This window comes from Pyricularia grisea (genome assembly GCF_004355905.1).
Source record: "Pyricularia grisea strain NI907 chromosome V map unlocalized Pyricularia_grisea_NI907_Scaffold_6, whole genome shotgun sequence".
NCBI lineage: Eukaryota > Fungi > Ascomycota > Sordariomycetes > Magnaporthales > Pyriculariaceae > Pyricularia > Pyricularia grisea.
The window spans coordinates 2,953,680-2,969,774 of record NW_022156719.1 but is presented as its reverse complement, the minus strand read 5'-3'; the positions used below and the strand labels follow the sequence as shown (position 1 = coordinate 2,969,774).

The following is a 16,095-nucleotide window of genomic DNA, read 5'->3' as shown; positions in this document are numbered from 1 at the left end:
CCATGACCCCCCATCCTGAAAAAGTGACTCCCCTAACCCACAGATTAGCTCCGTACCAAACCACCCCCACTTTCCATAAACACCATCACCAAAATCTGAATTGCGATCACAAACAGCCATTACCAATACCACCGAGGGGCATTGAAAGGATCCGTCACTGTTCTCACAAATAAACAGACAATAAATATTCCCCCCACCGCCACAAAGTTTTATTTGATTAGATAGTTGAAATGACACTCAAGACATGCATGTCAAGTTAGAAAACTCAAACACTCAGGAGTTCACATATAAGGTTTAATTACTTCTGCCGCAGAAAGTGTCCGCCCCATTCATTGGATTCATCATTAATGAAGATAGTTGATAGATGCATATCCAGAAAAAGTAAACCATTCAAGGGTATTCAGCACGATGAACACTCCATCTACTCCGAAAGAGACAAGATATAAATGTATATGCAATCCAGCCGCACCGCGCCAAATCCTCTGTAGCCAACCGATGGTTAGTCGGACTGGTTTTTCTCGCCAGGAGCGACAGTGACCATGAAGAAATATTACACAGCCCCAGTCGGAGGGGTTGGGAAAAAAAAAGTTGTCCGATGAACCAAGCAGTTCTATATGGACTGCATAGATAGGATAGACGAGACAGAATGCGATAGACGCTTTTTAACAAGAAACGCTCGCTCGCTCACCAGCAATCCCCAAGATCAACAAGGGGGGAAAAAGTAGAAGGGAACAAAAGAGAAGGAACCGCCAAAAAGTGAACGAAAAGAAGTCCAACTAGATTGTGAACATCGAGGGGGAATATCAACCAGATCCAGCCAATAAACAGAATCAAATAATAAAAGCAACCGCCAAAAATAAATGATGACCGCAAGTGACAAAAGAAAGTCGTATATAATGCAAACATCCATGATTACTCTAAAAAGTCCAGAGGATGCACATGCGGTAAGGCTTAAAAGACGTTGACGAATTGAAGAATCATTCCTTTCAAACAACAGCCCTCTGACCCTTGTTCAGAGTCAGCTGGCTCAGGCTCAGCGTCCTGGCGGCCTTCTTGCGCTTTGGGTCGGTCTCGTCCTCGGTCTCGTCTCTCAGCTCCTCGCCAAAAGCACCATACGTGTGCGGCGAGTACTCCTCCCTCGGCGTCATGAACGACTCGGATACTGACTCGTCGCCCCTTTCACTCTCCTCGTCTCCAGTGTCTTCAAACCCGGACAACGTATTACCAGACGAGTGGAACTTGTTCAGCGACGGCGGCGGCTCTAGGAATACCGGCACGGGTGCTGGCGAGTTTCTGATGCCGATGCCAGAATGCGGTGGCGCCATCTTGGTGGGCGTGACGAGGTGGCTGCTAGACGATGTCCTCGACAGCCTGTTCTCGCCAACGCCAGACGAAGGCGTCAGGCGCTCCTGGGATCGGTTCTTCTGCGGATCCCGCAGCATCGCGAACATAGTACTTGACAGCACATTGACGCGTTCCGATAGCTTCTTGACCTGAAGTTCCAGAGCTAACCTCTCCGCACGCTCAGTCTCGAGCTGCGCTGCCAAGTCAGCTGCCGCTGCATCCGAAGCAGCTGCCACCGACAGGGCGGGTAGACTCATGGCCCCGCGAACAGTTGACGTCGATCCCCGGGGCAATCCCAACAAGCCGGGTGACGACGGCGACGCTGCGATCGTCGGCAGACCCGGGTGGGCAGCTGCACTCGAAGGTGGGTGAAGGCCTCCAACAAGGGTCTGCCCCTCCCCAAACGACATGTGGGAGTGCGTTGTCAGCCCGTCCGTCTCTACCGATGGTTGGCTGCTCGTATACCTAGAAGAAGACTGGTCTGCTCGTGGTTCGCGCGGGTATGATGACGGCGCCTGCCAGAAATCAGACTGAGGATGTTGCATCGAGCGGGGGACCTGGTTTGAGCCAGCAGCGGATACAGCATAGCCACCTTTCTGACCAGAAACGGTGTTGCAAAGCTGGTCCACGACACGCTCTAACCTGTCGGTCCTGCCTTCGACGTTGTTCACCCTAGCCTCGAGGCTGGCCGCCTGAGTGATCTTCATACCAGCCATCTCGTTCATGGTAGCCAAGGAGCCAAAATTGAACGGCTGTGGAGGTGAATCCGGTGCTGTACTTGTTGCGGGCCGTGCAGCCAGCGACTGTGTCGGGTCAACCGAGATTACGCCAGTGTCGTCATTATCCCCATCACGGTATTCATTCTGATCACCTTCCGTCTCAGGATGTGTGGAAGACAACGGAGAGAGGTAGCTAGCCCCATAGCTTTCGCGCCAGTACCGTATCTCGTCACTACGCCGGCGGCCTCCAGCTACGTTCACGGTGCCGTCGGGAGCAACATGAGCGAGGTGTCCACCAAGGGCATCGATACCTGATAACGACCGCGATCTTCGCTTCGTGTTGTATCCAGTTCCGGTATCCATGTCGGAAGTTATCGCCCGCCCTATCATATCGGGATCCTCTTCAACCCCCGACACGCGACCCCGGCCATGGGCGCTGACAGGACGAGGAGACAGACCTCCCCACTCCCCAAACTCGTTTCGTTTTGCTGGCGTCCCGAACAGCTTACTGTCTGTGGCCGTCAAGGCCCGCCGCCTTGGCGTGTTCAAATCGCCGTGTATCGAGTTGCGGACATTTTCTATTGTCGAGAAGTCGTTTGGCCCAATCGAGTGTGAGCGTAGTGCGCGATCGTACTCGGTGATAGGCAAGGACGCAGATCGTTTCGATTCGGTTTCCTTGACAGGCACCAGACCTGAGGTATCCTGTGGGTTTCAAAGAAAAGAAAAAAAGAAAAAGAAAACAGTGTCAGTGGAGCGCTCGTACTTTCTGGCTGGATAAAGGCATGACCAGCATCTCTGAAACTTACACTACGGTGCTGAGACGGCATCACGCTTGACGTGCGATCTGTGTCGCCTGCCGAGCTGGACGAGCCAGTGCCCTTCTTCTTTTTGCGCCCAAATAGCTTACTCAAAGCGTTCCGCAGTGTCGACTTTTTCCGTTGCGGACGGGAGTCTGAAGATAATGCGCCAGTATTTGCAGAGTTATTGCTGATGGCAGAGTATCGCACTGTGCTTGGGACGTTTGTCCTGCGGAATTGGGTTCGGTCGCTATTGTTGCTGTTACCATTACTGTTGGCCGGAGAATTACCTGAGCCCTTGGCTGAGGGGTGACTTGTCCTCGCCTGTGCGGGCTGTGGTGTTGAGGGCGGCGCAGGATCCGGCGCAACAGCCGGTATCGTAGCCGAAATAGGTACGGGAGCCACCGGGGCGGTGGGAGTGACCGGATCATATGTCCGTGGAAATTGTTCTATTGGAGGCGCCTCAACGGGCGCCTCAGTCACCGCATTTTCTTGACGACTATCATCAATAATACTTTGTAATGGCGGTTGGTGTCTCTCCTCCGGGGTTGTGTCATAGTCCTCGGGCTTGAGTTCTTGTTGGTTTGGTTGAGCTGGCGGCTGCTGCTGTTGCTGTTGCTGCTGCCACTCCTCAGGTGGGTTCGGAGTAGCCACACTAGTCCCAAGCTGGCGGATGGGAAACTCCTCCTCGGGGGACCTGTCGGCAAAGCCAGTGCCTGGCCTTCGTATAGGGAACTCATCGTCGTCGGTTGCGCTCGGTATGGGTATGGGGTTCGAAATCTTGCCACGGATGGATGAGGTGCCTGGCCGTGACCGGCCAGGACTTGCAGGGGAGGCGGAGGCCCCCTTGAAGAGCTTCATGTTGAAGATGGTGTGTGGCCTTGGGGTAGGAAGATAGTAGAGGGTGTGCGATGGAGTCGGGACACGACAGGAAGAGGTAAGGCTGTGGTGGCGGAGGGCGCGATGGCAAAGATATAATATACCGGCAGATTAATCCATGGAGAGCCTGGTCAGTACCCCCGAAGAGATCAACCGGGTCCCGGATGAGGCGACGCGCAGGGTTGTTTGAATAAGTGTGATTATGCACATGGCCAGCCAATGCGGCGTTGGAGACACCGGTAAACCGGTCAGGGAGGGCCTGGGCCGGCCAGTAGGCAGCCTGGAATCCTCTAAGCTCTGCCTTATAACCAACAACTATGCGTTCCGCACCACTGCAAGGGTATTGGTTGGTTCTTGTTGGTCCGAACGATTCAGATCTCAGCGCTGAACGGAATCGAATCTTGAGGCGAGGCGGTCTAGTGTGTGGTGTAGAAAGAAGCCCGCAAGAGCAAGGTTTGACGTAAAGAAGGGTCCGCGGCACTCAGTTCATTCGCTGGAGAAGGCGAATAAGTACTGCGACGGTGGCTCTAGTCAACATGGAAGGACCTGGGCCACTGCATCACGCACCCTCAACCTAGTCTGAAGCTGCCGGTAGGTATACTGAGGTCAGTCAACGAGTGCACTGTGAGAGACAAGAAGAGAAAGAAGAAAAAAAAAGTATGAAAAAGAGGAAAAGAAGAAAAGAAGAAAGAAACCACACACGCACACGCAACCACGCACACAACTCGAAAGCCCGGAGACGGGCAGGCTACACTGGCTGACTGCAAGCGAGTGACATCAAACAGTCCAGAAAGATTTAAAAAGACGAGAAATGAATAAGAAGCGCGGCGCGCATGTCGACTTTTGCAGCCGCGCTACGCTGCAATCCGATGCGCTGGAGTTTGCTACTGCATGTGGACAAACCCCGTACAGTACAAAGAAAAAAAAAAAAAAAAAAGAGAGGAAGGTAATAAAAATAAAAAAAAAAAAAAAAAAAAAAAAAAAAAAAGACCGACGAGCGGAGGACTAATCCGATGAGCACGACAAGACGACAGTGCCTACAGGGGTGGAATGGATTGTAAGAAAATGTCAAGTCAATACGGGAATGCCTGACACTGTTCTTGAAACAACCAAATACGCATTCAGCTCCCCTCTCTTTTTGTTTTGTCTTTGTTGGTGTTGTGTGGTTATCTCTTCTTTCCCTCTCTCTCTCTCCGACTTCTTTTTTTATTTCCTTCTCACCCTCTCTTTTGACCCTTGTGATTTGCGGTACCAGACCCAGCAAACCCCAGCATCCATGAGTTTTGGTTCGACAGACTCGATGATGTGGGAGCCCGCCTTCCGAGAAGGAGGGAGGGGTCCAAGTGGTGAGGGGCCCCCTGTACTGACTGCAGTCGCGAGGCCTTGGTGCTGGGGTACCCTGTATAATGCGGCCCACTCGGAGACCTTTTTCGCATGCACCTTCTGGGCCTGTAATTCCATTGACCTGCAGCTGTCTGTCGTGAGGTGTGGGAAGGTATCCACGGGTAATTTCTGTGTTTGAATCAGTAAGTACTTACTGTACCCAACTGTAAAAACGAACATGAGAGATGATGAATAATTGACGGGTGTTACAGCTTGCAGTCTGCAAGCTGCACGCTGCAAGTACTACATACACCGTAAGCATATCGCCCTGCCGGATTAGCCAGTGAGCCAACTACATGTAGGTGGCTCTAGTTGCAGTTTGAAGATTCGACCAAGATTTGAAAAGGACGAAAAAAATTAAAGGAGGGCAGTCTCAATTCGAAAAGAGTCTAGTACTTCGTCGGTGTCCACAGCTTACCCCATGTCTTACCTAGGTAAGGGTAGGTCGTGTGTACCGTACCGTAGGCGCGCTCAGCTGTCGTCCTGGTTGCAGGGCTATCAGTGGCATTTTTGACGGACGACGCCGACGAAAGCTTGGGATGAGAGGGGTTGTGGCGTCAACTCACCCATTCCCATCCAGCTTTTGGACAAATGGTACGTTGTTGCGAGGTCAGTGCGAAGCGATGGCATCCGATATTCTTTTCGTTGGGACTTTTGATTCCGCCTACTCCCTGAATCAATCCAAGATGAAATGCCTTACCAATCAAAAGGTGAACAACATGCCCTTACAGATCACATACACCAACTATACCAAGTGCAGTATGATCTGACGGGCTGGTACAGCCTAAAGGCGGCCGATACAGGGAAACGGCAGCCGATGACAAGGGAGAAAAAAGAAAAAAAAAAAGACCTGCAGAGCTGCGAGGGAATTACCCAACGTGGGCTGGGGTTTGCGCGGAGCCGCCACACATGCGACCACGGAAGCTCTCCTAATTCGAAGACGTACGTTGTTGCTCTCAGCTTTTTGTTTAGCCGCGGAGCTTGCCTGCAGTGATAAGTCATGTCATGCCTTGGTGTATGTCTCATTCTGCCACCTTTTGGAACTACCCCAGAATAGGCTGGGCGTTTCTTTTTCTCGTGGGGCATGCCATTCGCTAAATTGATGGATGCAGGCTTGAACGACTTGTTTCGGCGGCCACCGTTGCCACCGTTGTTCACTCGCATGTTTTTTTTTTTCTTTCTTCTTTCTCTCCTTCTTAGCAGGGGGCTAATACTATTCGCCCCAGATTTCAGTCAGCCGTTAAAGCTAAACGGCCCCTTCTCCTGATGAGTGGAGTATTAGATGATAAGGTACAATAACCTGATACTTTGTACTTTGTCTTCGTAGTCAATCAATCGTTAGTCGTGAATGATTAATCAAGCTGCCTGCCTAGGAAATCTGGAACATCGACTACGGTACTTGATTATTGGCAGTTCCGTAACTCACTGTACTGTACTGTGCTGTACTGTACTACCGAGTGGTATCACGTCAATGGCCAAGACCAAACTGTTGGCCCCAGCGTTGGTGTAACGGTATAACAGTCCCATGATATTACCATTATGATCGAATCTCGGCCTTCTGGTAATCTACCACGTACATTCTAGGTACAAACCCGACCCTTAGCCTTTTGTCTTGGTTCCGAAGAGCCAAATTGAGATTACAGAAGATGCTTGTTTGACTCGGGAGATGAACCCGCTTTCTCACTTTCTTATGTAGTGTCTCTTTTTTTTTTTTTTTTGTCGTCTTGACTCACGGGCTTCCCAACGCGATTTTCCTGTCTTCGCAGGACGTTCATTTGGTAAAATCTGGATTTTAGGCGGGGAGCTCCCAGTTTGCCAGTTTGTGGTAGAAAGAAATATCAAGCAGTCCTTTCCCTCCACATGTCATTTGCCGCGTAATACCCGAACCTCGACGAACCTGGAAACAAAACCCACTTCACCCAATAACGTCCGACCGCAGGTACTGCCACATGGAGTAGCAATACAAGATAGAATAGTAACAATAGAATAAATAAAAAAGTGACTGCTCATGTTTTGTCTCTGTACCTAATCAGTAACAAACCATCACCTGACCACTTGAAGCCACCATACCTTGATTATCATTCTCAAGGTTGCTTGTAAAAATAAGAATAACCAGCCACTCATGCAGGTTCATCACACTATCAAGTTTCACGAATCCCCCTCTCCCTGTGCAGCCAACCTACCACACCCACCTATTCTCTTGGCCCATGAGAAAAGAAAGCTCCGCTATTGGTTACCGCTAAAACCCCATACCTATTTATTCTCCTGGCTCCTCTCTCTCCCCCGATGCATTCCAAATTTGTTCCCCATCGAACGGGGATTTAGTCTAGGAGAGCACTAAGGTACCCAATAAGTAAATACTACTATTACCGACTCAAGCCACTGACACATACCTGGTTCTTTTGACTGGTTGGATATTTGTACACTGATATATTTTTTGTGGAGAGCCAAAAAGAAAATCGAGAACAACGGCTGCCTTCCAATCCTTTCGTAACTGCACTGTACAGACGACCTGAAACAAACTCAGGACCAGGACAAGCCCCATTCATTTTGTACGGACACCTACCGTACAGTACATCATGTACTGTGCTGCGTACTCGTGGAGCTTTTTTTTGTCTTATGCTTCTTCTATTTCTTTTCGCGTTCCTTTTTTTGTTTTTATTTCGATAAAATAAACCACAAAATCCCTGGAGAGTGGGTTAGTGTAGCATTTTCACCTTTCGTCTGATAAAAAAGTATTCCAGTTTTTCCTTCTTTGAAGACCCCCCCCCTTTCGGTTGCAATACCCGTACCACGAGAACATTGTTCTCGGGACAATTGGCCGAATCTTGACACTTCGTCCGACCATGGGCACTCTAACTAAATCTACTCTCTCTGTGTGTGGTATTTCTCTCATTTTCAACAACATGTGTTGAGGTGTGGGGGCTGAAAATCAAAAATAATTTGGGAAGGTTTAATTGACAGGTCAAAACTGCGGTTCCCTTTTGCTGCTTTGAAACTATCCTCGAACCGGATGATGACACAAAAGTCAACACGCCTTTCTTCGCTTTTTTTTTATTTTATGACATCCATTTTTTACGAGCTTTGTCCATCACCAGCTGAACCTCTTAGGTATCCACGGCGATCGAGGCCTGCAGTTTGGCGTTTTCAATTGTTGCGCACGGGCTTCAGGGGTGTGTTGAAGGATGATGTTTTTTTTTTTTTGTTCGTCTCTGTTCATCTACCCTGTTATCATCTGACTGACGACCAACGAGTTCGGGACCGGTTCGGTGAGAGAAAGTTTCTTGTTTCTCTCTCTTTTCTCCTCTTCTCATCTGAGATTCATGCACCTTGTATGGTTGAGACGTCGGGATATCTGAGGTCGGCATTCTCTTCCAAATGTTCCATCCATCGCTTGAGAAATTTGCTCCCGCTATTAAGCCCGGATTAAGAATCGATGCTAGCTAGTCAGTGTGACGTTGCGGGCAAAGAAGATCAAAGCGGGAGCCCACCCCCAAACATGAAAATCTGCAACAGCAAGCTGGTAACAAACCAAGGGTGCTGTTGGGTCATGACACCAAAGCCAAACACGGGCGGTGCACAAAGGGGCTGTCGCAAGACGGGTCCCATCACAAAACCAGTCCCTCGGGTACAAGAGTAGATTCTTAAGAGCCAAGAGACTGGTTTGAGGGATACAGAAGAAAAAAAGAAAAAAGAAAAGAAGAAAAAAAAAGCCACTAACCGCTTTACTGTCTCGGAGTCACCGATAACGGTGAGGGAGCGCTTTGGTCTCGTCATGGCAACTGCATCAAAGATCGGATGCATTAACGACGAAATTCCATGTTATGCCACCGAAGAATTCTCTCGCATTCTGAAATTCCTGTACTGCACGGCACGTCCGCCCGAGAAACTTTTATGTATAGCCTCACGGGCCGCTTACAACGGTGTGGGGTTCAGGGACGGAACAGGTTGCGTCAGTGTGTTCAGGGATGGATATATTGTGGACTTACCATTCAGCCGCCGCTTCTCCCCAAGAAAGCCAACCTCACCGTCGGGGTTGCTGCGGCACAAGCTGACAACCACAGCCTCCTTTTCTCGCCCCTGAAATCCATCGACGCTGCCGAGCTCGATTCCCGGGAATCTGTCCTTGAGTAACGGCGCCAGAACTGCGAGCTGCAAAGAAATTTTGACAAGAAACATGTCAGCGAGCGCGTCGCGCGCCGAACCGCGGGGAAGTATCCCTGCTTAGTCCACTAATTTTTCGATGTCGATATGACGCCGGATAGACTGCATGAAAACAAAAACCAAAAAAACCTATATGTAGCTGTCATTATACCTCCCGCATCCGCCCAGGAGCTTAATGCATGCGGGTGCCTGCGTGTGTGTGTGTGCGAACCCCTGGAATTTCTTGTCATTCCGAAGGGCCGGGAAGGAAAGTAAGAACAGCCCACAAGGAGTAAGACTGGCTGTCATTACTCCGAGAGGAGTAACATATATATTATATGCATAAGATAACAACAACGAAAAAAAAAATAACACCCCTCCAAACGTTAAAATTAATAAAAATAGGGCTCACCTGGGCATTATAGGGTGTTATACAGGCAATATCCTCGGGCTTGACCCCGGCATCGACAAGCGAACGTACGTGCTGCGTAACCAGGGCCGCCTCCATCTCGTTGCTCTTACTCTCCCCGTGGAGCAGCATCCGCTTGGTTTTCTTCTTGTCGTCGGCATCGCCGTTATCCATCTCGTCGTTTCGCTCGGGGAAGTCTCCCCCCTGCGTGTCGATGAATATCAGGGGCTCGCGCGTGTCGTCCGTGTCCTCGACCTCGTACGGCAGATCCTTGAGCAACCTGTCCTTGACGGCCTCTGCTGCGATCAGCTTGCCGTCGTACAGTTCGTTCGATGGGAACCGCATGATCTTCTCATGCATGCGGTATTGCGTCGTCAGCATGCGTTTTATGGCAGGCCCGTGGAGATCCAAAAGTCGATCGAACAGGGTCGTCTCGAGTGTGACTCCTTTCTTTTTCCGCCCTGCGGAGCTCTCTCCTCCGTCTGCGGCCCCGCTCCCGTCGCCGCCGGTGAGCGTCTTGGCCGTCTTTGAGTTCAAAGACTTGATCGTCGGAGGCAGTTGCAGATGATCGCCAGCGAGGACGGCCTTCTTGGCCGAGAGCAATGCCACCCAGCATTGTGCCTCCAAGGCCTGACTTGCCTCGTCGATTATGACCACGTCGAACTTTTCCTGCCGAAGCTGGAAACCACCAGATCCGTGTAGGGTCGCGAGTACGACCTTGCTGGACTGCAACAGGTTCGCGACGCACCTCTTCTCCCTGTCGCGGAACTCCTTGCGCAGCTCGTGAAGCTCGCCGTAGATGGCCTTGCGCTCCCTCCCGCTCTTTGTCTTCTTGATGGAGGCTTGCTTCGCGTCCATCTCTGCGCGGACGTCTCGCACTATGGCGCCGGCCTCGGACGTCTGGGTGAGCACATCGAGGGAATGACCGACGACCGACGGCAAGAGTCGGGCGGGGTGACCAAGTCGCACTATGGGAACCTTGTGTGGCGCCAGGCGCTCGACAATGTTGTCCACCGAAATGTTGGAGGGGCCACAGACAAGTATGCGTAGTCCTCGCTTGAGCATTTGGAGTATAAGCTCGATCAGGGTATGAGTTTTGCCGGTCTGTGGCGTTAGGTGGTATCATGGTATAATGTTAGCGTTTCGCGAGGCTTCTAATGACGGACAAGAACCTTTAGGTGTGGCCCAAAGAGAGATTTCCCCTGATGATACGTACCCCTGGAGGACCATGTATTAATGCTATTTCCTGAGAAGCCAAAGCGAAGCGTATTGCATCCTGCTGGGAGTCGTTGAGTGTCGGGTCGAACCACTCCAGCTTGCCAAACTCGGGATCAGTCTTCAAGTTCGAGGGAACCGGCGACGGAGAGCTGTGACCGAACAGGACACGAATAAAATTGGAATGTTCTGAATCAACCATCTTTTCCATCTTTTCCATAGTCCAGGTCATGCTACATACGGAGACTTTGGGATCAGTATAACACAAAGTCCAAAGGCATGAAATATAGAAAGCACATAGCCTGCCAGAGAAAAAGAAAAGGGCGCACCACATCAAACCCACCGACGGTATGTGACATCATCAGCCAGCCTGACGACCCAGACCCTCCCCGCGAGGCCCTTCTCCTCCTTGCCGGCAGAGCCAGGCTTGTCGTCGCCCGCGTCGAGAGCAACGCTGAGGTCGGAGCGACGAACGCGGGTAACGACTCCTCGGACGCCGTTGCGTTCGAGCTCGCGCGCCTCCCGCTTCTTGGCTGAACCGGCCGGCTGCTCAGCGACCAGCACGACATCGCCGACACGGAGGCCGTGCTCGGGCAGCTCGCTTCCACCGACGGCCGGGTCGGACGAGAGCTCGACCACCGTCCTACCTCCGGCACCCGTCCGCCGGCCCTGGACAGTCAGGTTGGTGAGGGCGGCGCCGGCCCGCTGGAGAGCTGCGGGGGTGTGTCCGCTGATCAGCTCGGCCGCACCGGCCGCCTCTGCCTCCTGCTCCGCGGCGAGGAGGGACAGCTGCGCGGCCGCAAATGCCGGCACTTGCTCTGCCACTAACATGACGGAGTTTTTTTTTTTTTTTTTGGTTTTGTGGGTGCCTTATGTGTCAGATTGATATTTGGATAGGATGCAATTTGTTCATTTGGCTAGGTAGGGCTCTTTTTATCTTTTCTTTAGTGAGTGTCCCTGTGATGCTGTTTGCGTTTCGTTATGTCGCTAGTCGCGATTCTTTGTTTGTTTGGCGGGGTTTGATGACATCAAATGAACCGATTGCCTGTCGATGACTTTTCCATCAATGGCACGTAAAAAAAAGAGAGAAAAAAAGAAAAAAAAAAGCGAATTAGACTGACCACACCAATTCAAGTGGAAAATGAGACCTTCAATGACCTCTTTCAGATACTGAGCTTTAACTATCATTTCTTTCCTCATCTGAAAGTTGACCGACGAGAGAAAAGAGGTAGAACACAGTGTCAAGGTCCTTTCAGTCATGTGTAGAGAGCCCCGCATAGGTACTCTTCTGTTGACTTATTGCAATGACATCCTTTTCCGGTTTACACACTCTTGTCATTTTCAGTAGCCTATGGTCACCGGCACAGATACATATAGATTTGTAGCTGAAATTTTCTACCAACTATATGTGATACAGCTTCTAGAACTAGGGAGTGCATGTAAGCGTTCCTTATGAGATCTAGATGACTTACAGTATTGAGATTACCTAGACTACCTGCGGTAGTCTAGACTAGTATTTTCTCCACTGGTGAGCACTTACATCACTCTCACTCCATACAATCCATAGGTATTCATTGTCGGGTACGTTAATGAGATATCTCGATTAAAAAAACCCAACGTAAACGAATTACATACACCACCTATTTATATGCAAGTGTGGTTTGATTTCCATGTCCAAGTAAACCGACGCTGCCCATATGTAAAGCCAACCAAAGATATATTCATACCATGACAGTCATGTATAGTCCAAACACACCAATTTTCGGCATCTTTCATCAATTACCACCCTCCAGGCGAGAATACTATTACAATAGCTAAAGACGCTACCATGACGGTAAACGTAAGCAGCTACAAGAATTGTCAAGAGTCAGCATCCATGGATCACACCCATCACCACAGCCATAGTCAAGAGATACTCACAGTTACGAGGATCACAGTTCCACGTGATGCGGGAAACCGGCCTGCCATAACCCAACGTTGTCCACGAACGTAGCGCCCATAGCCCAGGAAGAGGATCAGAATGCTGATCCCAAGGAAAGCAGCACCAAGAGGTTTGCCCAACCGGCGGAGCTCGGCCAAATCACTACCGGACTCTCCATCACGGTCTCTGCCGCTATTGATCGATGTGTTCAGTCGAAAAAGCTGGGTGACGGCTATTCCAATGGAAGCAAAAGACACGGATGTTCGCAACCATGCCAAGAATGTACGCTCTGTTAATCGGAAATACATGTGTTAGCACCTCGACAGCACCAGTTCCCTCGGTAAAGAAAGGAAGATGTGCGGGGCATCTTACCCAGAGCGAGGTGATCCCTGGCGACGCTGCCTTTGTTGTCCAGCTCCACTGACGTGAACATAGCCATCGTGGCTTTTATCCTGGCCAAGAGGCCATCGTCGTCGCCTTCTCGCTCGTTCGGACGTCCGTCAGCGTCACCGTCTCCCTGGCCCGTACCACTCTGAGCTGTGCCCCGTCTCCTGTTGTGATTGCTAGCAGTAGAGCGCCTGTGTACAGTCGACCCGTCCGCGCTGATCCTCCTGCCCTGATTTTGTTGTGCGTTCATTGTCTGGTAGTTCTGCTGTGAGCCCGAGTCCGTACGCGTACCGGCACCCCCATTTCGGACAGAGCGGCCAATGTCGAGGCCATCGTCGTCGCTAGTGTCGTTGTGGTACTGTCTTTGCCGCGAGGCATTGCCCAGTAACGGCTCCATACGTGTGGTTGTCGATTGCGTCGTGGGATCAGATTTGTTCGATTGGGCTCGGGCTAGGCCTCTCTGTCAGGCCAGCTGGTATGTCAGTATCAGCAATGTGGGACAATGCAAGTCTAAAGTTTGTGCAGAAAGAGGGCGGGGAAGAAGACGGGACATTCCCTTCCCGGACAGCTAGCTCATGAGAGCTATCAATGTTGCCCAAAGTCTGTGCATCTGCGAAGAAAACCAAACCAAAGAAGAAAGGTTGAAGAAGAAGAAGAAAGGAAGTAAAAGTAAAAACAAGGAAACAAAGGTTGGAGATGAATGATAGAGTTTGACTAACCTCGAGTATTGTGCCGATCCTCTGCTCTCTGGACTCGATGCGTCTCAGTCCTCCCCTTCCAGACGCAGACGAAGACGGACGACGGCTAGGCTCGGATGCGTGCTGGTGAGGGCTGTCGTCGTGCGTCTCATCGACTTGTTTGGGCGACGACGCCGCCGGGGTTGGAGACGAAGCTTCAGGCGGCATCTTCTATAGGGTCGGGAAGAGAGCACGCGATGGCGCGGTCTAACCTCATGATAATGCGATATGCAGGGTGGTGCAGCTTGGCCTATTGCGCCATCTGAGGGCCCTAGTCAGTGACGGGATCGCTTGGGGTTTGGCCGATGCCGCCAAGACTTCTCAATTGATCGACTGGATTATGAAAGACGATGCAATAATGTATACAACTCAAAGAAATCACGAGAATAATTTTCAGTCTAGCAACCATTTATTTGCCAATTTTTTTTTTTTTTTGCGTTGCACGCCAACACCAGCTGCAACTTTCGAGCTTCAAAACGAAACTATCCAAGACCCGCCATTTGCAAACTTTACGCCAATCTCCGCCCGGGAGGTCAACATCTTGTGCCCACATTTTGTTGTTCCTCGAGCGAAAAAGCACAACCCCGGAGGCTTGGCTGCATGTGGGGGTTACAGATGTGCCCCACTTTAAAGTTCTCGAGGAGGTCCACATTACAACTGATAGGACTTCGTGGTGTTCAGCAAGGTGCAGGTTGGGTGATGTGAGGTTTGTAATGGGGTTCTGAAGCATGAATATATATATATCACAGATTCACAGTGTCATTGAGACTCCGCCTGTACAAGTGTCACCGGGGATTTATTTTCCTTTTTCTGCTTACTCTTTACTTAGTCAAGGTCTCGAGGGAAGCATCTTGTGGTTTACATGCGGGAGATTCACCGCCAATGGGGAGCAGCAGACTGACCCAGAGTGGTACTCTATGCTACGCCGTGGTAGGCTTTAGTCAGTTAGTCGACCCGGGTGCCTCAGAAGCCGTCTGGCGTTGTAGAGCTGCGACTGTAATTATGTGGGTCTGAAACCCACTGGGAAGGATGATATTTGATTAAGAAGAAAGCCACGGAGATTGAAAAACCAAGTCAGTGTGTCGTTCGTTTCGCGCGGCGAGTTTTTGGGTTGTAGTTTCGTTTTTTTCCCCGGCTTCTTTTGTTTCCCACGAGGTCGCGTTGGCGGATGGTTCGTCACTTGAACTGTCGGACCTCAATTGACAATTGAGTTTTCTGCCTGTTTTTATTTTTATTTTTTATTTTTTTTTAACCTTCTGCCACTTTGTTTTTTGCTGCCTCATTCTGGAATTTTAAATTGGATGACATAAATTAACACTTGAGACGAAGTTTTGCGGTATGTTGTCCTGGTAATATCTCCCAGATTTCATTTCAATAGAGGAAACATGCGACGATTCGTGATACTAAAGAGTATATGAAATTGGAATTGCTATGTAGTGTGAGTATATGCATATTTTGCACCCTAAAAAAAAAAAAAAAACACCCCAAACCCATGAGAAGATCATTTGATCACTTTCCGATTTGGTCTTGTGATTTTCACTAGGGTCCGCGGATGGTTCCTTTGATGGGGGTTACTTATACCGTTTGTCTTGACAATGTTACTATGAAACATTGTTAATCAGTTGACCGCCGCTGAGATACTGCCACTTACCCAGGATTACCAGGTTAGCTTCCAAACAAGCCAAAGAGTCAAGTCGACACCTTCCAGAATAGGTAAGCAATATATCCGGCAGACGTGTAAAACATCTTCTTAACCACCTAGGTATGTAGCGGGTGTCGGGTCTTACCTACAGTTCCTACCTTACCTGCCCTACCTCCATGAGTCTGAAAGTTCAGTCTCACAATTTTGGCTTTTATACACCTGCGTTCCCCTACCCTCTACGTGTCGCTGCATATTCTTTTTGCTTTGTCATATTGCTTTCCAACTGCCATCATGAGACTGTCACTAATAAACCCATCGTAGACGAGTCTTTGTGGCTGTTGTTAGTCTTTCATCTTGCTTCTTCCATATCCCAAATTTCATCCATCGTGTCATACAAGTGGCATTCTTTTTCACTAGATATTTTCCCGAGTCCTTTCCTAACCCAGGACTTTTCTAAAGCCTTCCATCTCCCTCCACCCAACAGCTTGTTTTTTTTTTTTTTTTTTTTTTTTTTTTTTT

At 50.0% G+C, this 16,095-nt stretch overlaps 4 protein-coding genes across 4 annotated transcripts; 1 reads left to right on the top strand and 3 right to left on the bottom strand.

The window, feature by feature from the left end:
- Positions 1-165: 165 nt before the first annotated feature.
- PgNI_08853 (uncharacterized protein) lies at positions 166-3,721 on the bottom strand (the record flags this gene model as incomplete). The annotated part of the gene is made up of 2 exons (XM_031128843.1): positions 166-2,765; positions 2,870-3,721. The coding sequence occupies 2 exons, from the start codon at positions 3,719-3,721 to the stop codon at positions 987-989; spliced, it is 2,631 nt and encodes an 876-aa protein (XP_030978684.1). The 3' UTR covers positions 166-986.
- A 4,534-nt stretch (positions 3,722-8,255) lies between these two features.
- Positions 8,256-11,851, bottom strand: PgNI_08852 (uncharacterized protein). Its single transcript, XM_031128842.1, has 6 exons — positions 11,233-11,851; positions 10,891-11,122; positions 9,678-10,778; positions 9,112-9,274; positions 8,844-8,904; positions 8,256-8,534 (listed from the first exon to the last, which is right to left on the bottom strand). Exons 1-6 carry the CDS (start codon positions 11,718-11,720, stop codon positions 8,444-8,446), a joined length of 2,136 nt encoding a protein of 711 aa, XP_030978683.1. The 5' UTR covers positions 11,721-11,851; the 3' UTR covers positions 8,256-8,443.
- A 649-nt stretch (positions 11,852-12,500) lies between these two features.
- Positions 12,501-14,464, bottom strand: PgNI_08851 (uncharacterized protein). The gene is made up of 4 exons (XM_031128841.1): positions 13,917-14,464; positions 13,183-13,657; positions 12,810-13,099; positions 12,501-12,737 (listed from the first exon to the last, which is right to left on the bottom strand). Exons 1-4 carry the CDS (start codon positions 14,100-14,102, stop codon positions 12,669-12,671), a joined length of 1,020 nt encoding a protein of 339 aa, XP_030978389.1. The 5' UTR covers positions 14,103-14,464; the 3' UTR covers positions 12,501-12,668.
- A 736-nt stretch (positions 14,465-15,200) lies between these two features.
- PgNI_08850 (uncharacterized protein) lies at positions 15,201-16,094 on the top strand (the record flags this gene model as incomplete). Its single annotated transcript, XM_031128840.1, has 2 exons — positions 15,201-15,270; positions 15,590-16,094. A coding segment is annotated over exon 2 (342 nt), but the record flags the coding sequence as incomplete, so codon positions are not given.
- Position 16,095: the final 1 nt, after the last annotated feature.